At 36.0% G+C, this 24610-nt stretch overlaps 1 protein-coding gene across 1 annotated transcript in view; it reads left to right on the forward strand.

The window, feature by feature from the left end:
- NEGR1 (neuronal growth regulator 1) overlaps nucleotides 1-24610 on the forward strand; it is an 849377-nt gene that overhangs the window by 631763 nt on the left and 193004 nt on the right. The window contains exon 5 of the mRNA XM_035018274.1: nucleotides 23668-23788. Within this exon, the coding sequence (XP_034874165.1) occupies nucleotides 23668-23788 (121 nt within the window). The remainder of the gene's footprint in view (nucleotides 1-23667; nucleotides 23789-24610) is intronic.

Here is a 24610-nt window from a genome sequence, read left to right on the forward strand (position 1 = left end):
AATCGATATACTATTTGAGTAGCACGACTTAGACAATATGAAGGATTCTTAAAGTGCATTGGGTTTTGTTTTGTTTTGTTTTGTTTTGATTTTAATTTTTATTGTTATGTTAATCACCATACATTACATCATTAGCTTTAGATGCAGTGTTCCATGATTCATTGTTTGTGCATAACACCCAGTGCTCCATGCAGAACGTGCCCTCTTTAATACCCATCACCAGGCTAACCCATTCTCCCTCTTAAAGTGCATTGTAAAGAAGTAGGAGACACCAGTTTTTTAAAAGCTCTTTCTCAGTTCTGCAATTTCATGTCTTCCCATGACAGTAATTTGCACCTTTGCACAGGTGGCTCAAACATTCATACCCAGGCCAGCCTTCTCTGGACCCTAGATCTTTTCTACCCATCTCTTCATCTGATATTGATGCTTATGTTTCAAGAGCATCTCAAACTTAGTATGTTCCCAAATTGAACTTAGGATTCATATCCTTCGATCATCAACCCATTTGCATTATTTTCTGCTGTCATGATCATCCATCCAATTGTGCTAGCCAAAACCCCAGGAGTAATTTTTAACATCCCCATCTTCCTCTCTCCTCATATCCAATCTATAACTAAAACCATCCATTTTCCCTCTCAAAGAATTTTCTTAAATCCTTTCTCATTTTGCATCCCTACCACTGGAAATCTACTTCTGTACCTTGACTTTGATTACTATAATATGTTTCTTACTGTTTCCTCCCATCCTTTCTGTCTCTCCTCCAATATTAGATTCACCCCATAGCCAAAATGATAATTTGTTTTATTTTTTTGAAGGGGGCATAGGAGAGGTGCTTGTTTTGTTTTGGGCTAGTAATAACTAAGGATATCTCCCCTTTGTGAAACCCTGACTGAGAGCAGCTAAAACCAGACATCCTTTTCTCCTATATATCACTGTCTTTAGGCTTTTAGTATGCCACATTCCCCCTTAAGATCTATTTGGACTGGCTCTACCATTTAATTAGTCTGGATTCCTTTTCTTTTTTTTTTCTTCCCTGTTTCCATTCATCCATTGCTCCTCCATTATGATTGAAACAAGTATTTTGTATCCTTCCATTTTTTCCTTAACTTCCTGAGCAAACCTGATCCCTTATTACTGCCCAGGCCTTCTTAAAACTGCCTTTTTAAAAGGCAGCAGTGTTATTGAATTGTTTTCTCTACCTCCATCCAGAAAAATAGAATATTCTCTTTATAATAAGGGTTCCAGTTCCTTTTTATATATAGATAAAATCTAAGACTCTTCTCTGAATAAAGTCATAATTTGGATCTCAGCAATCAAAAGCCATTTCCTAAGCCTGTGTAATTAATAAGTTCAGACTCAACTTGAGACAACAGTGGGAAATGACTCTTAAGGACCTGAGGACAAGTCTTGTGTTTCCAAGCGTAGCCCCTTCAGAGTCTCTTTCAGTCCTGCCATAAATTCAAAACATAAAAGAGAAATGAAATTTGGGGCAGCCGAACTAGCACTTTCTACCTATTTGGGAATTCAGGTTCTTTGCCGTTAAAAGGATCTGGCCTTTCACCTTGTATACCTGGCTGAAAATCACTAGAAGTATGGAAGATCCCACCCATCTACATAACCAGGCTATTTGTGCCAGTACAGTTCAAAGTTAAGCCAGCTTGGCTGGTGCCTTCCAAGGCCCCCTAGTAATGTCTGTGTTTGCCGTAGTTGGACTCGTATATTGCTCTAACATTTTGCAGGCCACCCACTGGGCCCACCTGCTCTTTGCTTTAATTCAGGCATGGTCTGCCTACTTACTCAGGCCACTCCTATTAAAAATGACTCCATTTCTATATAATATTTCTGATTGTATCATAAGCAGACCTGTATCATAAAAGTCATTCTCCCAGGACATGGATCCAGGACAAAGACCCACAAGCTAATATGAACATCCCATATGACCCACGCCTAGAACCTAAGTCTGCATTTTTGGGCAGAGCACTTCAAAGACAACCACACAACTATTATAAATTACCCACAGAGTACCTATAATTCCAAGTCCAAAATAGCTTGGCCCCTCCAAAAACTTCTTTCTCTGAATGCTTATTTTGCTCTTTGAATCCATCCTCTTGTCTATTTCTCAAGGTTTCTGGCCCAAAACACCAGCTTGTAACACTCCAAGAAGTGAAATTATCTTCCACTTATAGATAGAACTGGAAAATCATAGGCCTATCCACATGGGCTGCCTGCTTTTGGAAAGCTCCTCCATGGAGTTACTGAGCAGAATATTTATGTCCTGCTAAGAGACAGCTACCCCAGGGTGAAAAGAAAGAAGTGTCCATCTGGAATAATCATTGCTCTTCTACACTTGGAAATTTCAGTTCTTTTTTTTTTAAAGATTTTATTTATTTATTTGTCAGAGAGAGAGAGCACAAGCAGGGGAAGCAGCAGGCAGAGGGAGAAGTAGGCTCCCCACTGAGCAGGGAGCCCGACACGGGACCATGACCTGAGCTGAAGGCAGACGCTTAACTGACCGAGCCACCAGGCACCCCTGTTCTTTCTTCTTTGAGTAGGAGTGAGCGTGTGGGTAGAAAAAACCAAATATATTAAATCAAAATCCTTCCTTGGGGAATGAACATTTCTTCCCAATTTGCAATTGAGTTAATCCCTCCCTTAGGACCTTCCATTCCTCTTGAAACTTCCATACTTCAGCCCTTGACTACTAAATTGAACTGAGCCAATTTTCACAATTTTATTTTTTTTTATTTCTTTGACTATTTTTTATTATGTTAATCACCATACATTACATCATTAGTTTTTGATGTAGTGTTTAGACTCAAATTCCTCCAGTACACCTTACCTGCAATATAATCACACAGGATTCAACTTGCACCATAGAAAAATTGCCAACAATACAAGTAATGGGCCTTTGAAATCACTCGGTAAAAGTTAGAAGTGTAAACATTAGGTCATTGACTGCCAAGGGACTTTAATATATATTTATTAAAGAGATGACAAAGAATTTCTGTGGCATCCACCAGTGACAGGGAACTCCAGGTGTCAAAATGGCACTTCCAGCCTTCTTTTTTGGGTGTTTGTGTGTTGTTCTATTTGAGGAATCTCCAAAGTCGACATCTTTTTTAAGACTGAAAAAATAAGATGAGAAAGAACAATAAAAAGACACATTGCTTTACACAGATTTAAGTCATTAATCTTTAGCAGAAAGACGCTAATTATCTTAACCAAATAGGAGATTGGTAGTGACAATAGACTTGTCAGAGAGTATAGGTGTACCATCACTGGAGGCAGAACTGAATGGCTCTTGAATGCGAGTTTGATACTCTTTGCAACTGGTCTCTCACACTCTACTTTTATTCCAAGTTCGTATGTGGGATATTGGTGGCAGCTCCTGGCAATGGCAGCACTTGGAGTCTGTCCGGTTTAGTTCATTTTGTTTCCCCCATGAGCATCACTGGGTAGGTTACTGGAGAGCTCTTCGTGTTAACACTTCATTTCTAGACCAGGGGCATGTTGGATGAAATGCATGGATGACAAAAATATGGGTGATAAACAGGAAGCATTTTTATTGACTCTAGTATGGCCATATTACCACAAATAATCTACAATTTGTCCCAAGCTCAATTTGAAAGAAATTTAAGATTTTAGAATTAAATCTTGTTAGAAATACTTTAAAAGAGGTATGTGGTTACGTTTATTTATTAACAAAATATCTTATTAATTAATTCATGAAATTAAATAAATTTCAGAGAATCTTGCCATGAAAATATTTAATGGATTGGTAGGAAGTTTCACTTATCAGTTCATTATGTTCCCCTCTTGGACACAGCCTACTAACTGGAAAATAATCTTGAAAAAGCTTTCCCATAAGTCAATAGACTATACAGTAGGCAAACTATAATTCACTCATCTATTCTCTCAGATTACAAAGATTTATTATGTGTAAGGCATAGTTCTAGCTGCTAAGGCCATAACATAGTATCTGACATGCAATAAATACTCAATAAATATTTGCTATTTACAGAAAAAAAAGTAACTAAGGAATAAATTCTACCTTAGAGACTACAATGTACTAAAGGAGATAATAGCATTACTTTTTAAGTAATGATACACTATATTACTACATAGCTGTACGTATAGTTTTCTGTATATAGTTGTATATTATAATTTGCATAAAATAATACAATGACTTTATTATTAATACTTATAGAAATTCAATGATATCAATTAATATAATTTGATATAAATTAATATTTATATATTAATTTAGTGTCATACAAGTCTATAGATGATTGTTTTCATAACAGTAATTCAAAGACTGAACCAGCAATTCCAGTACACAGTAAACAATGGGATGGTATATGAGATTATTATATCTATATCCTAAGTGGTCAACTGATAACAAATTAATGGTTTGTAATTAAAAAATCTATGCAAATGTATAGATATATACTTATGTACCTATATATAAATGAATATCTAATACATGTATGCCTACATAATTATATATGTACATACATACATACCACATTTATTAGTGGATAAATGATACTGGACGAGTTCAAGAAGATGAATGTTAGCTACCTACATTGCTCTGCAAAATAAACAATCACTTTGAATCAGGGTGGCAGGAACATTTGTGTGATAGCGCCTCACAGTTTCAAATTTTCAAATGCTCATTATATGCCAGGCCTTCCTTGTACCCTTTCTTCATACACAACCTCTTTATTGAATTGCCACAAGTTTTTTTGATTTGTATTTAGATTGTGTCATCCCTGTATTACAGAGGAAGGAATTAAAGTTTTAAAATGTTGTATTTGCCCAGCATCCCACAACTAGTAACTGGTCTTAAGCTAAGATTCTAAATGAATTCTTCATACAGAGCTCTTAACTGCTACACTGTATAAAGGAATTTTTCAGATAAAAACCTCCTCACTAATTCTTGTCTGACCTTTGTCTTTCCTAGCCTCCTTTGTTCTTTGAAAGTAAATATTACCTGGGTTAGGAATAAGACTATCTAGAGTCCAGAAATACAGACTTCATCTGATAAAGTTATAATTTCATTGACATTCAAGTTCTTGTTATTTTTATTTCCCTCTAAGTGAATGTGAATTTTTACAAGAAAACCTTATTATCATCCTAATTATCAATTAACATGTATTGATTGCCCACTTGATACAGAGCCCTGTGTTAAATTTCAAGGATGGGAAATTGATCTGGAGCTGTTGTGTTGTTGTTTTTTTAATAAGAACAATTTGGCAAAGAATTAACATCTAAGACTTGCGGAGATGCATTTGCCAAATGGGAAGAGAAATTCTTGTTGATAGAAGACAGTATTGTTCATGTTTACAAAATGTAAAAATTATTATTTTTTAAATGCATACCTTTACATTTAGGATATGTATGAGCTGACATCTCAGAGAAACCACTTAGCTTTACCTACCGTAGCAGAAAGCTTCTAATCATCTGATATTGGGCTCTCTGATGAAATGTCTTATCAGGCCTAAAATCTTTTAAATAATTAAGAAAAATAATAATACTTAACTTTAACATTTTGAAATGAGCTTGTCTAGCAATGAAATAAGCTAAGAAAACTAAAAATAAAATTTGATGAAAATCAGCAAAAAGCAAAATTTGGGCACTGCTCTTTGTCATTCACAATTAATTCCACACAAATATTTGTTTAATCAGACAATGTGGTTAATCACCAAGGTGAAAATGAAAGTTACCAACACTAAATGCTGGTATAAAAGTTAATAAATTCAGTTCATAATCATTATGCACATGCTAGTTATAATAATTTACTGTCCATACCAAATCTTTATAAGCATTGTAATTAAATATAAAATGCACATTAGAATTATAATGAGTAATTAGGGCAACATAACTAATATGCATGAAAGTCCCAAAGCTCATTAAAATGTTAAAAGACAAAACCTGCTCTACCTAGTGTTTTTGCATATTTTCCATAGCTAAATGAATGCTAGTAGAGTCTATGCATTGTTTTACCATTTTTGGTTTTTATGAATTATGCATTTAAAATGCCCTGGAAACATTTGGTTCAGTTACCAAAAGCAGACTTATTTCCATTTTGGGAGAAACAGAGCTAAATCACACCACACAAACCACACACACACACACACACACCACAAAACACACTGAAATAGTTTTATTTGATGCTATTATGAAGCCACCTCATAGGATTACGTGAGTAAGAAAATCATAAAAACCATGATGGACCATCATTTCATGGGGCACATAGTGGAACATACTGGAAAGAGCTTGAAGATAATAGACTCAACGGGGAGCATTATCTTGACCAGTCTTTACACTTTTTACAGTATAATCATACTTGCCTCCAACTGTGAATTTCCATTTTAAAAAATGGTGAACTCAAATTCAGGCAGAAATACTAAACTGAGCATTTAGCCAAAATGACAAAGAAGCAGCACATATTACTACTTCTAACATTGTTCTGAAAACCATCTACCCTGTGTCTTTTATAAACAAACACATAAACAGTTTCCAGTATGCCCAGTATACATATATATATATACACACACACACACACACACACACACACACACACACATCAACTTTCTATCTTATACAATAGTCCCCTTTTATCTGCAGTTTCACTTTCCAGGGTTTCAGTTACCCATGGTCAACCATGGTCTGGAAGTACAATATCCTCCTTCTGACATGTGATCAGAAGGTCTTAGTATCCTAACACTGATCACATTACCTACATCATTCACCTCACTTCATCTCATCACATAGGCACTTTATCATCTTACATCATTACAGGAAGAATAATGGTGAGTATAGTATGGTAAGATATTTTGAGAGATATTTTATTTTAGTGTATCATTATAATTGTTCTATTTTATTATGAAGTATTGTCATTAATCCTTTACTCTGCTTAATTCTTAAACTTTATCATAGGTATATATGTATGGGAAAAACATAGTCTACGTCGGTTTTATACTATCCAAGATTTCAGGCATCCACTGGAGGTTGTGAAATGTGAATAAGGAGGGACTGTACTCAGATCTTGCAACTTACACACAAAGTAAATAAGTTGTTTGGATTCATATATATGTTTCAGATTCAACTTATAACAGAGATTTCTAGTTAAAATAAATACTCCTTTCCTTAGCAGGCATATCCATTTATTTGATCAAAATAGAGCACTTTATGTCTAGAATGTACAACTTTTTTAGAGAAATTATTAGCTTTAGTTTAAATTTTAGGTGAAATACGCCCAGAAATTCTGCTATTTCCATATCTCTCCCCACTAAAAATTAATTTATTAAAGAAATTCTTTAAGAAATGTACATTATTAGGAAATGTCATTGATATCAACATTTGGCCATATAGTATGAATATCTTTAAGTATCACTTATGTATTACATGAACCTAATAAAGCCATTAACACTGAATGTAACTCATTAGAATTTAACTGTATTAAGTTGAAAAAGCCTGGAGTATAAATTTTAGCAAGATCATAGAATCACAGTGTTTTATAGAGTTCATTCATTCATCACATTCATTTCTTCAACAAACGTTTGAAGTGTCTGCCATTTTCCTCATACTGGGCGAGGCCTTCCTTAGAGAAACAAAAGTTTATGACACATTATTAGCCAGTTCCTAATTTCACTAGAGCCCTGAGCTTCTCTGAGAACCATTTTAATATATCCTTGACCAATAGCACTGAGTAAATTAATGAATAAGAGAAGAGACAATAACTCAGAATAAATATTGAATCCGTAGATGTCATATGAACATGGAAAAATATCTTCCAATTCTCAAATGCATCTCATTTATGGAAGCTGAAGAAGTAGGGAGTCTTCCTAGGGTGGGTCCTCATATCAACCTTTCTGGGTGCTCTAATAACACCTTCCTGACATGCTACTTTTCCACAGTACTTGGTTTGCATAGTACTTGCTATCCTTTTGGTTCCCATGGCAGTTCTGTTCTCTGCGGTAGATCTTCAGTCAGATATCCCTCACATTAAATCACTCTGAAATCCACAATTCATTTCAGACACTCCATTTCCTTAGCAGAAGATGAAACAAATTTCCTTTTCAAGGCAGACCCATGTAGCTCTCTTTGGCTTTGGTATGGAAGAGACTTTGAGCCTGAATGTCTTTGGAAAATTCTACCTACGAGTAATGGTCTGGATAATTCCTTGGCAAAATTATCTCCCATCCCCCTCCAAATGTACGTAGAATATTTCCTGGCCCCACTGATGACAGACTTGACTATATGACTGCTTTGACTAATTGGCATTACAGATATGACATAGAGTAAGACACATGAGTGAGAAATCAATAGTGATACCTGTCACTAAGTTGTAGTGGTTATTTCTTACATGGTATTATTGTGGCAATGGCTAAGTAAAACAGGGAATAAGCCTAAAGTTTATCTGTGATTGCTTTCTGAACTAAAGTATATCAGGGGATGTGATAGACATACTGCTTGAATTTTTTCTACAACTCAGCACCCATCTATATTGTATTTTAGTGCCGAGTTATATAGTGTTACATGTGATACTGTTAATATATAAAAATGAAACAGTAAAATTAACCATTTAATTTCAGATGATTTATTATAAATCATATCTAAGTACTCTAAGGAATACATTAAATTTAATTACATATATAATATAGCACATATTTATATATATACTATAGAAGTATATAAAACATGTATTATATATTAAAAATATATTATATATATCCACACATAGATATATATTAATCTAATTCAGTATGAAGGGATGAAAAAACATAAGGTATTATAGAGCAAAACTTACCAAAAACGCTAAGGTGATATATTTGCAGACCTTGAATTATTTATTTTATAGGCAGATAATATTAGAGATTTTAAACAGACAAATGGTAATGCTACAGAAATTTTCTACTCAGCAGAGAAATGACACTATGACATCTGCCTTGACTTACATCAAGATATGCTATATTTTTGTAACAGAGAATTGAATGGTTGTTTTAGTTTTTATTCATTCAACAGCAATAATATATCTTGTATTCTTTATTGAGTGCCTGCTATGTTCCAGGCACTAGTCTAGGATATATCGTTGAACAAAACAAAACTGTTTCCTCATGGATTGTACTTTCCAGGGAGGGAAAAGAGACAATGAGCAAATAAAACAGTAAACATATACTATGTCAGATGGAAATTGTTGATACAGAGAACAATGAGGATGTCTAAGAAAGGAGTTGTAAGGTAAGGGAATAGATGTATTATTTTATATAGAGGGACAGGGAAGTCCTCTTCAATATGGTGAAATTGGAGCACAAACTGGAGGCAATGTGGATGCAAGCAAGAAATGAAGACATCTGAAGGTTGAGTATTTCAGCCTGAGGAAGTACCAAGTTATAAAGAACCTCAAGTAGGGACATTCTTGGTATATGTTTCATGAATATCACGAAGTTCATTGTGGCCAGAGAAGATTCGGCAAGAAAGATAGTGAACACAAATGTGGCCAGAGAGAAGGCAGGAGAGTCAGATGGTTTACGGTTTTGTGGACCACTGTAATGAATTTGACTTGTAATTCCGAATGAAAGGGGAAGCCAGGGCATGGTTGTATAGTAGCAAGAATGAGGATTTGAGGGCTCCTGGGTGGCTCAGATGGTTGAGCGTCTGCCTTCAGCTCGGGTCATGATCCCAGGGTCCTGGGATCGAGTCCCACATCGGGCTCCCTGCTCAGCGGCGAGCCTGCTTTTCCCTCTCATCTCCTTCTCTGTCTCTTCTGAATAAGTAAATAAAATCTTAAAAAAAAAAAAAAAAAAAGAATGAGGATTTGACTTGTTTTAATAGAAACACTATGGCTGCTATATTGAGTATGACCAATAGCCCTGAGTAAATTAATGGAGAGCAAGGGCAGAAGTAGGGGGACCTGTTAGGAAACTTCAATATTTCAAGCCAGAGGTCATGCTGGCTTGCACTAGCATGATAGCTATGCGGTGGTAAGGAGTGATAAGATGCATTTTAAAGACAGAATCTACAAGATTACAGTCTCTCAAGACTTGGAAATGTTTTGTAATGACATTGATGAAATGGCAATAGTAACTGTTCATCAAATGCACAGATAAGTTTTGCAGGATGAGAGCAATAAATAGTGAGGAATCTAGTGATTTTGACATAAGAGGCAGTAAATAAGACTGCGATTATAAGGAGGGTATCAGCTGCATTTTAGGCATATATATATTTCTGAGCAGAAGAGGGAAGAGCCTAAACATTTTCTCTAATAATTTATTTATGTGCTACTCTTGCTGACACGGAATTTCTTATTTGTCTGTCAGACTTTCCCTTTCCTGACACACCCTTCAGTTGTCAAATTACTTTTGCTGTTAGGCAGAATTTTCTCCTACCAAGTCTTATTTAATCATTTTAGGGAGGATGACATCTTTTCGCTTGTTAAACATTCTTAGTTTCAAATACACCTGTACTATTGTTTCTGAAAATTACAGTTTTTCTGCCATCCCTCCTCCCACATCTTTTTGTTTCTCTAAGATACATTATTTGTAGGTAAATGTCTCTCCTACTTTATGTCTCCTTATTCTTTGGCTCTTAGTTACTACTTACTGTGTTTGCTCTATCTAGCGTTCTTTCTCCATAAACGGAAGTATCTAAAACTGTGTTTTTCAGATGGGAAGAAAAATTACCTCTCAATTCTACAACCAGTATCACTTCCTGCTCTGTTGTTTTTCTCCTTGTTCATAAGTTCAGAGCAAGTTGATGGATAAAGCACATCTGTTTCACAGTCATGACCTCTGTTACTTTACTCTCTGAACCATATAGAAATCCTGTAACAGTACAAACTCCAGGATGCAGGTCTGAGCACACAGCTGATTGCCACCTCAAAATAAATGGAGAGGTAGAAGTGGTTCAGTGTAGGAACCTGTGCATATGGTTTTGAAAAATGTCATTCACTTAACACATTTCCTATAGTCTTGCTAGACTTCTAACATTTACCCTCATGCATTTGAGGGCAGTGGAGCAAGAAGAAAAGGTAGTTTTACAGCTATATTTCTATAATATAATTTTCTTCTTAATTTCCCTTTTTTTTCCCCCTAGCTACTGAAAGCTTTCTTTTCTCTTCCTCCAAGAGGAAAGTAATGTGTTTGGAAAGTAATTCTTTGGAATATATTAGCAATATGAATTATTCATCTTTCAGAATTAAATAATTTTAATAACTGAATTTTAATCAACTTTTTAAATGTGCTATTTTAAGATTATTGAAGCCACAGAAACAAGAATAATAAACCATTTAGTCAACTAAGAAATCTGATTCAGTGATTGATCTGCAGAGGGCAGAAGCCATACCAGCCCAAGGCTCCCTGGTGCCTTTGGGTTTACTAGTAGATCCTTGGAGGAAACTGGCCCTGAAGTCAGAGGGAAACTTGATCTGGTGAGAATTAGCCTGAGGAAAAATTCCACCAATGTTTTCCCCATCTATTACCAAGTACATCTTTATTGGTATCATTTTTTACATTGATTGACTGCAAAAAAGTCTTAAATTTATACGTCTAGTTTATTTGTATTCTCACAGATCGATTCTATTCTTTGAAAATGTACCATGACTTAAAACATAACAATAAACATAATAGAAGCTTAACCAACATTAATTAATTAATATAGCTAGAAGATTTTCCCCATGAGAAAAAGATTCCCAAGAATATTTTCATGTTTTACAAGCAATCTAAAGAGAGCATCTGAATCCTCTTCTAATCTTTATTTTGGAGGGATTCATTAAGCAATAATTTTTATATCAGGAAATTCATAATCACTTCAACATGAAAAGAATGCATGCAAACATTTAGGGACTCGGAAAGTTTATACTGATGTGCAACTTGTGTTGCAAGATCGTACGTGCTGAGAATAGAGATGCCTTTGGAGAGTCCCAGCTTCAAAATTCTTACAAACTTGTCCACTGTATCCAAGTCAATCACATTCAGCTATAATTTCAGCATGACTGACAACAGAGAAGAGATCAAATCATGAATAAAGTCTAAAGAAAGAAAGTTTGGTGAACAACTAGGAAAACAGTGAACCATTTAATTCCTATTGATACAGCTGGTGGCCCAATAAATCTGACATTTTACAGTGGATGCATCACTGAAGTGAGCATTGCTGACTATAAGGGGACAGCTACTTCAAGCTGTAATTTTATTACTGCTGACCCTTGCCAAAAGCATGATATGAATGAATTCTGCCTAAGCACCAACAAACTCCTCATTATATATATAATCCTTTAATTCCTTACTGTTCTTTTATCTACTTCTTCATGAGTCACAGATAACCCAACCATCCATCCTTCAATGGCCTCTAACAGATGTACACTCATAATCAAGACACTATCTGATCATTCACACCACAATATAAATGACTAATGAAAGCTTAAGTATATTTAACCTTGAAAGATTTAAATATTATAATAGCACTACACCATGAGTTTAGGAAAAGAATCCTTTATGTTGTAGTTTAAACAATGCACAGATATTTCTTTGAGTGTTTAGGGGGACAGTGCAAGGACCTTCACCAATGCCCCTAAAGTCAGACTTACTATGCAGTTATATATCTTAGCTCTGGATTTTTTTTACAAAATATTTGGCTTTTTATGCTCCTGTGCAAACATAAGGGTATCAGAGATCACAGCTTAGTACACTAAGATGGATATTGAGCCTTTAATAAAACCACTGAAGTCAATTTCATGTGAAATTCATGTGAATTTAATGTGAAACTCCACTTTTCATTGTCTTCCATGTGAAAGAGAAAATGATCTCATCATAAGCTTAACTGAATCGATACATTGATCTTTTATATGCCCTAACACATAAAGAATGTCCACAATTGCATATCTTTCTAGAAAGAACACCTTTGTGTTCCATACACTTTTGATGTTCTATCACATTATTGAACCCAAGCCTCTTACTTTTTGGTCGTTGAGAAATTAGACAAGGTCTACCACAAATGTCTCTCAGAGAAGATTTTTTTGGTTAACTACAATTAAAAAGCAGGGTATGGATGGAATTCTGGGAAAGTAAGAAGTGATACTGGTACAGCTTTTAATTAAATTAATCACATGCTTGCCATACCAAGACAGTGAATTTTTATTTATTTTTTATTTTTATTTTTTAAAGATTTTATTTATTTATTTGACAGAGACAGACACAGCGAGAGAGGGAGCACAAGCAGGGGGAGTAGAAGAGGGAGAAGCAGGCTTCCTGCAGAGCAGGGAGCCCGATGCGGGGCTCGATCCCAGAACCCTGAGATCATGACCTGAGCCGAGGGCAGACGCTTAACGACTGAGCCACCCAGGCGCCCCAAGACAGTGAATTTTTAAAAAATCAGTTCCTTTTCTATACATATCTTATCATGATCTCATGTTCTTAAAAGGGAGCATAACTGTGATATCATATTCACTAGTAATAATACCTGTTTAATAATAGCTAGTGTTTTTATTGGCTGCTAATTCAGTGCGAAGCACTAAGGTAGCACTTTTCATAAAGTTTGTTTTTGTTTTTAATTCCAGTGTAGTTAATATATAATGTTATATTAGTTTCAGATGTACAATATAATGGTTCTACAATTCCATGTATTACTCAGTGCACATCAAGATAAGTGTACTCTTAATCCCATCATCTATTTCACTATCCCCCACCCACTGCCCCTCTGGTAACCCTCTGTTTGTTCTTTATAGTTAAGAGTCTGTTTTTTGGTTTGTCTCTCTTTTTTTTTTTCCTTTGTTCATTTGTTTGGTTTCTTAAGTTCCATATATGAGTGAAATCATATGGTTTTTGTCTTTCCTTGATTGGCTTATTTCGCTTAGCATTATACTCTCTAGCTCCATCCATGTTGTTGCAAATGGCAAGATTTCATTCTTTTTTTTTTTTTGGCTGAATAATATTCCATTATATATATACCACATCTTCTTTATCCATTCATCTATCTGTGGACGCTTGCGCCGCTTCCATAATTTGGCTATTGTAAATAATGCTGCAATAAACATTGGGGTGAATATTTCCCTTTGAATTAGTGTATTGGTATTTTTTGGGTAAATACCCAGTAGCGTGATACCTGGATCACAGGGTAGTTCCATTTTTAATTTTTTGAGGAGCTTTCATACAGTCTTCTATAGTGGCTATGCTAGTTTGCATTCCCACTAACAGTGCAGGGGGCTTCCTTTTTCTCCACATTCTCATCAACACTTGTTGTTCTTGAGCTTTTGATTTTAGCCATTCTGACAGGTGATATGTCATTGTGGTTTTCATTTGCATTTTCCTGATGATGAGTGATGTTGAGCATCACTTCATTTGTCTGTTGGCCATCTGTATGTCTTCTTTATAGAACTGTCTGTTCATGACTTCTGCCCATTTTTTAATTGGATTATTTGGGTCTTGGGTGTTGAGTTGTATAAGTTCCTTATATATTTTGGATACTGACCCTTTATCAGACATCATTTGCAAATATCTTCTCCCATCCAGTAGGTTGCCTTTTAGTTTTGTTGGTCATTCCTTTGCTATTCAGAAGCTTTTTATTTTGATGAAATCCCAATAGTTTATTTTTGCTTTTGTTTCCCTTTCCTTGGTAGATATATCTAGAAGATGTTGTTATGGCCAATGTCAGAGAAATTACTGCCTGTGCTCTCTTCTAGGATTTTTATGCTTTTAGGTCTCACATTTAGGTTCTTAATCCATTTTAAGTTTATTTTTGTGTATGGTGTGAGAAAGTGGTCCAGTTTCATTCTTTTGCATGTAGCTGTCCAGTTTTCCTAACACTTTGAAGGGACTATCTTTTTTCCCAGTACATATTCTTGCCTTCTTTGTTGAAGATTAATTGACCCTATATCGTGGGTTTATTTCTGGGCCTCCATAAAGTGTTTTATGTTGTCCATATAGCAATCCTATGAAGTAGGCACTATTTATTTTATGGATGAGAAAACTGGAGTTTAGAAGGGTTAAGTAACTCAGGTAGTGAATGTTACAACCACTTTTGTTTGACTGCAAAGAAAAGCCTTTTCACTGCTCTATTTTGTGACTGTGTAAATGTTTAAGGTCTTGGGGAAGCTGGAGGTACATTACAAACTGTATTATTTTCATCCCCTGTGAAAAGGGAGCAGAGGTGTATTCAATGTGAAAGTCCTTTAGGTGATAAAGATTATTTTTCAACTATATTTCAGTAGTTTGATTTTTTTTTTTTTAAATCTGGCTAGGTAAATTACTTTTAAAAATTTTCCCTTAGCAATAACATGGAGTTTTCAGCTTTCTTTAAGATCAAATTAGTCCATAAGGCAAGGAAATATTTGCTTCATGGAAAGGGTTTATTGACCTAGTGATTCATTTCAGTGAGATCTATGACAGCCTTTGAAAGATTGTCATTATTCCTTACCCTAAGGTGCAACCTATCTCCAAGGAAGAAATTTTTCAACTACCATCATCTGCATCTGTAACAATTGTGTATTGAGCACTTCCTATATGATGTGTTTTCTGGTAGGTACTGGAAACCTTAATTTATTTTCAAAGACTGTTTATTTGACTGAGGCTTCTTTGGTGTAGCTCACAAGTTCTAGAATTTAGACCAAGGTCAACATGCTTATTTACCACAGTGTTTTCCTACATAGCTTCTGTAGGACAAATTTCCTCATGATTTACTTCTCTTTACTATTCTTCACTCTTCTTTATTGTTGTAACTATTTAATATGGCACCTTTGGCATTGTCCATCATTTTGAGGGAGAAGGATGGTGTCAAATTTGTTTGCCTTTGGAGCTATAGAGTTTCATTTGAACTACCTCAATTCACTAAGGCTATTGAAATAATTCTTGGATTCACTCATCTTTTTGATAATAGGACTTTGTACAAAACCAAAGCTCCCACTGAGAATGACAAGAGAAGAAGAAGGTCTTTGTGGCTATTGTCATGTAACTAAGAAAACTTGAATCTTGATTAGGCTTACTGGGTGCCAAGTGCAGAGGTTCTGTTGCTTGCACCTGCAGAGCCTGGAGTTTTGGATGAAGAACCTTTAATTATCTTCATCCTGAAATGACTGGCTAAACAATGAATGGAAATAATCCCACTGAGTAAATGAAAAGGGAAGACTCCTCTTTTATGAGCATCTAATCACACAGGTGTTAAATACCCCTTCTTGACTCTTTCACTGCTGGCTTTTCCCAACATCTGTTCTTTGCTGTTCCCCACAGCTGTCTAGTAACATTTCTCTAAAATTTATTTATGTCAATTTGCAATTGCTTCAGCTCATAGCCATATACAATTCGATATAAGGGCATTATTCCTAAATTTCAGCAGTACAACAAGTCAGTCTATTCCAAAGGATGCCATTGTACTTATGAATTTGAGAGGCTTAAGTAATCACTTTCTTTACTACTTTGGTGTAATTGAAAAAAGTTACATCTGAGCAAAACAAAAACTCTCTTTATGAAAAAGAAAAACAAAAATAGTTCCAGAAACACAAACACATGTAGAATGCCCATCTTTACACTCCCATTCCCCGTAAAAGCAACTTACAGGGCCAAAATTCACAGATCAATGGAATATGATGGTAAAAAAATAGGTTCTGGGGGCAATCATGCAGAATTTACCACTTGGTTATCTCTTCTATGAAGGGCTCAATATGATTTCTTAAAACTCAGAACATTTTTTTAGTGGAAAATGAGTGTTTTGTACAATTTAGCTAAACCATACTTGTAATCCTTGTTATAGCTCCAGTTTGAGACTTAATTAATCATAATTGTTGTGAGGTATGTATTTCTGGCAAATAAGCAACTATCCCTTATGATGTAAATGATCACAGCCTTTTCCTCACATAAAATTCATGAGTGCATAATAGCTCATGAGCACATAGAAACCTGTTGAACCAGGGATCATTGTTGACCTGAAAAGTCATGAATCACATAATATACGATGTGGACTAGACCTTAGACATCTACTATCCCCACTGTCCAACATACCCAGAATAAATCTCGAGAAATATTAGGCCCACAGAACTTCAGTATAAAACCTTCTATAATTCCATGGTCTCATAAGTTTGGAAAAAGCTTCATACTATAAAATATTCATAAGGCATACATGTACATCACAGTCTCTGAGATGTGCTCTAGAAAAGAAACCTGCTAGGTATAATCAGACGTTTTTGTGGCCATATAACTTTTTTTTTTTTAAGATTTTATTTATTTGACAGAGGGAGAGACAGTGAGAGAGGGAACACAAGCAGGGGGATTGGGAGAGGGAGAAGCAGGCTTCCCGCAGAGCAGGGAGCCCGATGCAGGGCTCAATCCCAGGACCCTGGGATCATGACCTGAGCCGAAGGCAGACGCTTAATGACTGAGCCACCCAGGCGCCCCGGCCATATAACTATTTTATTTACACAAAGTAATAGGGTTCAGAATGATTTAAACTTGGAATTTCACTAAAAGTGTCCTGTCACTGCCAGTTAACTAAAATGAGTTGACTCAGGTCCAATGTGACCAATGATCTATTTAATTAAATTTTCTCTCAATTCTTTCTTTTTTTATGGATTGGCCAAAGACTTTCTCATCATCCTAAAAATTACTACAACGGCCTCCTAGCAGGTCTGCCTGTTTCTCATCCTGCCTCTCTGCAGACCATGATCTACTCAGCAGCCAAAGAATATTTATAAAAAGTTAATCAAGCCATGTCACTCTGCTCCAAATCTCCAGAACCTCATCTCCTTAGAACAAAATTTAAAGGCTTTACCGTGGGCTTCCAGACTCTACAGAATCTGAGCCCCAGCTGCCTGCCCAATCTTCTCTTCTGGATTCTTCCTCTCACTTATCCGCTCAGGGCATGATGACCATTTTGCTGCTACTTAAACCTTTTAAGCATGTTTCCACCTCAAGCATGCTCTCAACTCAGGGCCTTTGACTTTTCTGTTTCCGTTTATTGTAATAATTTACTGCAGATGACCACATGATGTCTTTTCTCTCATCATTCAGTTTTCTGCTCAAATATTGCCTTATCAATAAGGGGCTCCATGACTGCACCATAGAAAACAATACATCTCAGCATTCCTTTTTCTTTCACTATGCTCAATTCCCATCTCAGTTCATACAACTTTCTTACTATTTATTTATTTATTTACTTACTCACTCTTAGACATGCATATACATGCATACACATACACCCCCCCCTCAAAAATGTTAGCCCTACAAGGCCAGGAATATCATTTTTTCTCATTAACATGGTCCCTAATAAAAATATTTAATTGACAAAGGAATTAAGAGTAGATAAGTGGATGAATCCACTTCTTCTTGAACAGTCATTTTTAGAGAGGGAGAATAATATGAATAAGGGTTCATTCATGTCCCCAAGAAAAATCAATAGAGCCTTCAAGATCAAGTGTCTAATTTTAACCTCAAAATGAAATCTACATCAGACTCCCCTCTCCATATTGATTACGCATAGCCCATAGCCCTTTAATTCTCTAACAAACAAACTGTTCTTAGGGCTTTTTCTTACGTACAGTGTTAATTCTTGACTCATTCTTCATCTGTGCTTCCATATGACATTTTAGGTATCTTTCCATTTTTAGTGTCCATCACAGGAGCTTGTGAACCTCTAGCCAACAGGATCATGTCACTTTAACTTGTGTGGTAAAACACCTAGTGTTAAGCCATATGCACAAAGAACTGCATAAAAGCCTTTTAATGACAAATTAGATTTTATTTCGGTTCATTACGCATGGGTTTTCAGGCAATGTTCCGGATTTCATGGTTTTGTTTATAATGAGTCATGGCCCCCTTGACAAACAAGAAAGTAATTAAACTAACCAGGTTATCAATAGAAGCTTGTGATGGATCTCCTGTTGCATATGGTTATTTCATCTTCAATAATAGTTGGATATTATAAAAGATTATGGCCTCTTAGTGTGACAGGGAGAGAAAGAGAGATTAAAGCCCCTGAGAATAAAGCCTCTGAGAACAAGAGGGGAAATACAATCCTACCTGTGGCTCTCACAAGCAAAAACGTATCATAATAATTGACAAATAAGTGGAGTTTTATTTATAGATGTCTTTTGTATATTTTATTGCCTTTCATGGGGAGATGTGAATTTTGCTTTACAAAGATAATTAAATTTATTAAATAATTTCTTATATTGTGTGAGTGTGTATATATATATTTGTGTATATATATAAATGTACACACACATGAATACATAGACGTATATACACACACAGAAAAATATACACATATATGTAATATGTATTATATATTTACATATATACTATGTATATGCATATATAAATGTGCATATGTATTATGTCATAATGTTTTCTTCTTCAGATATCTCTGGTAACACTTTTTTTTATTATTTTCACCAAGTTATTAGCAAGCACTTTAATAAAAATAACATTTCTTTGCAAGTTTCTTTTCAGAACTATAAATTGAACTTTTACTATTAAGAATAAAAATACCACAGAGAAATAGAGGTGCTATAATTTCAAAGTGAAGTATCACCCTTAACAGAAAATGATGAATTTCCTAGGGTATTTTTGAAAGGAAAGGCAATGTTCTGTTGTAAGTGTGTTTACAGTTTTCATATTCACTGCATATTGAAAAATCATTAAACTCTACTTTTTTTATTACTTTGTAAAGAAACCTAAAATATATCCAGAGTGCACACTTACTCAGGTCATTTGTCTGAATGAATTAGTATTTGCATTTTCATGGTTCCTGCTGTGTTGAACACTTTCCCATAGTGTTATTTCAAATATATAGTATGTTAAAAAGATTGACAGAAAAGAAAATATTTATAAAAATAGATATGCATATCTAAAAGATAGTTATGATAGAAGATAGATATAGCTGCAACGCCAAAAGGAATGCACCATCCATGGAGGAAATCATTGATAAGCTGGAATTCGTTACAATTAGAAATTTTGGCTCTGTGAAATACACTATTAAGAGTCTGAAAAGACAAGCCACACATTGGGGAAAAGTATTTGTAAAAGGCACATCTGATAAAGGATGGTTATCCAAAATATACAAAGAACTCTTAAAACTCAACAATAAGAATATAAACAACCCAATTAAAAAATGGGCCAAAGACCTTAACAGAACCTTCACCAAATATATACAGATAGCGATTAAGTATATGAAAAGATGCTCCATGTCATATGTCAGCAACGAAATGCAAATTAAAACAATGAGATACCTCTACACACATAATAGAATGACCCAAATCTGGAACACTGACAGCCCCAAATGCTGGCTAGGATGTGGGGCAACAAGAGTGCTCATACATTGTTGGCGGGGATGCAATGTGATAGAGCCACTTTGGAAAACAGTTTGGTAGTTTCTTACAAAACTAAACATGCCTTTATCATGTGATCCAACAATTGCACTCCTTCGTATTTACTCAAAGGAACTTAAAACTTATGTACACAAAAACTTGCGCATGGACGTTTACAGCAGCTTCATTTATAATTGCCGATACTTGGAAGCAACCAAGATATTGTTTAGTAAGTGAATGGATGAATAAACTGTGGTACTTCCAGATGATGGAATCTTATTCCGTGCTGAAAAGAATTGATCTGTCAAGCCATGAAAGGACATGGAGGAACCGTAAATGCATAACACTAAGGGAAAGAAGCCAACCTGAAAAGGTTACATGCTCTATGATTACAACTATATAACATTCTGGAAAATGCAAAACTTTGGAAACAATAGAAAGATCAGCGGTTTCCAGGAGTGGAGGGGTGGTAGAGATTGCGAGCCAGAGCACAGAAGATTTTTAGAACAGTGAAAATAATTTGTATGATATAATGATAGTTATATATCATTATGCTTTCCTCCAAACCCATATGATATACAACACCCAGAGTGAAACCTAATGTAAACTATGGATTTTAGGTGATAATGATGTGTCAATATAGGTTCATCAACTGTAACAAGTGTACTGTTGTGGTAGGAGATGTCAATAACAGAGAGGCTATGCATGTATTGGGGCTAGGAGTATATGGGAGATGTCTCTACCTTCCACTCAGTTTTGTGTGAACTAAAACTGCTCTAAAAAATTAAATCTGTCAAAAGAAATGACATGCATACAACTCTTAATGCTTCTCTCCAAAACTCACCGACTTATTGTCTTACCCATCTCAGGCAATGGGTATTATAACCTTCCGGTTAAGCCAGATGAAGTCGCCCTGGACTCGTTTCTTTTTTTCACATCTGTTAGGAAGATCCTATTGGCTTCAACTTCACAACAGACTCCAAAGCCAATTACTTTCACTACCTCTAGTGCTGCCGCCCTAACCTGAGCTGCCAGCATCACTTGCCTTGCTTCCTGCAACAGCTTCCTGCAAGAGCTCAGCTTCCCTTCTGGCCTCACTATGGTCTTTTCTCAACACAGCAGCCAAAATACCTTTGAAATGAACATCAGATTATATCTCTCTTCTATGGTAGTTCACCATTGCACTCAGAGTAAAACCAAGTCCTTAAAATCGCCCTTGGCCGATCTTCCCTCCTTTGGCCTTATGTATTAGTCACGGTTCGCCAGAGAAACAGAACCAATAATATATATGTGTGTATATATATATATCTACATTTCTATATAGATATATTTCTTTATGGAAATAGACCCACATATATTTATAAATCTATAGATGTCTAGATAGGTAAATACACACATACATATTTACACATATCTACCTACACACACACATGTATGTAAATCTTTAGATGTCTAGATAGATAAATATGCACATACATATTTACACATATCTACCTACACACGCACACATATATAAATCTATAGATGTCTAGGTAGATAAATACACACACACATATTTATACATAGCTACCTACACACACACACACACTCACACAAACACACACAAAAAAAACATAATTATATTATGAGGACTAGCTCACATGATTATGCAAGCTGAGAAGGCCCCCGAATTGGTGTCTGCAAGTGAAAACCCAGGAAGGCCAGTGGTATAGTTCAGTCCAAGTCTGAATGCCAGTGAGAACCAGGGGAGCCACCGGTATAAATCTCAGTCTGAGGGCAGAAGACCAATGTTTTACCTCAAGCAGTCAGACAGAGAAGGGGGGGAATTCTCCCTTCCTCTGCCTTCTGTTCTATTCAGGCCTTCAATGGACTGTATGGTATGTACCCACATGGGAGAGGGCCATACACTTCACTGAGTCCACTGATTTGAACGTTATTTCCATACAGAGCCAGACAAACCCAGAAATAATGTTTAGCAAATACCTGGACACTGTGATGCAATCAAGTTTACACAAAATTAACCATCACACTCCATCTCCTGATAATCTCCCTTCTTTCTCTTTGCTTCAGCCACATGGTTATCTTTGGTATTTTTCAAGCAAACCAGGCTTGCCTCAGCCTCACGGCCTTACTGCTAGCTGTTCCCTCTTCGTGGAAGGAAACTCACTGATCTACAGCTAGTCTTTACGTAAATCTCACTTTCTCAATGAATCTTCCTCAGATAACCCTACATAAAATTGCAGTCCATTCCTTGAACATATTCCTCTTATCTTGCTCTAATTATTTTTTCCCATCTTTCTAATCACCTTCTAACATTTTATTTAAATTATTTATTTACTGCTTATAGTCTGTCTCCACATACCTCCCTCCATCTAGAACATAAACTTCATCACATCAGAAGGATGGACTGCTTTTTGCCTTGAGAAATATCTGGCATATATTGATGGCTCAACAACTATTTGATGAGTAAAGGAGTGGCTACGCTACAAAGAAGCTTTTTAAGCATCATTTTGTGTGCTTTGATCTCTGAACATGCAAAGATAAACGAGATACTCACCCTGCCTTCAGGCAGCTAACAAGCAGCCTGGCATACCCATAAATAATTACAATACAAGATAGAAAGTATATGGTATGAGAGAGATTTAGATAAACTATTGAGAGAAAGGAAAACTATTTTCAACCAGAGCAACAGGAAAGAGTATGGAGACACCTAATTGAGGCTGCATCTGTAGAAATGGAAAAGGATGGCATTTCAGGTATCACTAACATGCTAAAGCGCAGGGAACAGGCAGAAGAAAACACAGGAAAATGAAAAGAGGTCAGGCTTTGAGGCAATATGCCTAAGTCAATATGCCAATATTAAGCCCAAATTCTGCAGCTAAGTAGCTGTGTGACCTTAGATAAATTGTTTAACCTCTCTGAGCTTCAGTGTTCACATTTCTGATATTGGGATAATCCCATCTAGCTTAGAGTATTACGTGAGGAAATCATGACCATCAAGCACCTAGCCCAGTGACTGGCTCCCAGTGATCACTCAATAAATGAGAACTATTATGGGAGTGTAGTTTGACTGGAGTACAGATGAAGTATTCCCCTCAACAATGCCATTTTTCCAACAGGAAGCAAGGCCAAAATGTATTGCATTTACTCTGCACTCCTTGGGAACATTCATCTATTGTCCAACTTGAAAAATGAAGCTGAAAATGACTAGTCTTGTATCAGAAGCATAAAACACTGAAAATGTGATGCATTGGCCCATCAGGCATAATATTGCTTTGAATATAGAAGGAATAAAAATAGGTGTGTGTTATACTCCTGCTGATGAGTAGTTTTAGTTACCCACCAGTTTCTTTGCTTGTTTGTTTCTTTTTCAGTCGCTCCTACAATTCAGGAAATTAAATCTGGCACCGTGGCCCCGGGACGCAGTGGATTGATAAGATGCGAAGGTGCCGGTGTGCCGCCTCCGGCCTTTGAATGGTACAAAGGAGAGAAGAAGTAAGGGCTTTGTGATTATTACTGTGTTCCAAGCACTTTGAGCTAATGTGTTTGTGTTTCAGATACTTACCTGAAGCCCTTTCTTTAACCGGCTTGAATGATTCTCAGCAGCCTCCTCGCAGGCAGGCAAACTGAAGGGGCCCACATGGGAGGGATGAGTAGCTAATAGCACCTAGAAGAAATGTCCACTTTGGTTTTATATGATCACAGAAATGCCTGCAAATCCCATGTCGCTGATACATTTCATTTCTTCCCTTCCTTTCTGAACCAGTACCCCATTGCTCTTGCTGGCAACCATGTTTACTTGGGAAGTAAACCAGCTTTTAAAGAACTCGGGCACAGCTTTCATGAGTGCACTCCAAAAGCAATTGGAGCTGCTGTCTCTGCCTGGCTTCCCTGAGAAGTCTCAACCCTTTCACCTGCCTTACTCTCCTGCAAGGCATTTTAACATTTCATTTTATAGAACACTATGTTTTAGATATTCTGTCACTAAAGGGCGTGTAGAGGAGATAAAATACATGGTTAAAGGACTAACCAAGGGGATTTTAGGGCTACTGTAACTTTAGCTCTATGTGATTGTCCCCTTGAGGAGCCCCAGGAAAAGCCTTGACAAGAGCTATTGAACAAGAGAAGACAGGACTTGACTACTTTCTCTTTACTTTCAACCAGTAGGCTCATTCAGACCTCTTCAGCTGCTCTTACCAAGCTATCAAAGAAGAGTGGGACCCCTGTGGGTTAACTGGAAGATGTAATGCAGAGGGGAGGATATTATCTAGAATATATATATATATATATATATATATATATTTTTTTTTTTTTTTT

The sequence above is a fragment of the Mirounga leonina genome, unplaced genomic scaffold, assembly GCF_011800145.1.
Source record: "Mirounga leonina isolate KUSES-001 unplaced genomic scaffold, KU_Mleo_1.0 Mir_173, whole genome shotgun sequence".
Classification (NCBI taxonomy): Eukaryota; Metazoa; Chordata; class Mammalia; order Carnivora; family Phocidae; genus Mirounga; species Mirounga leonina.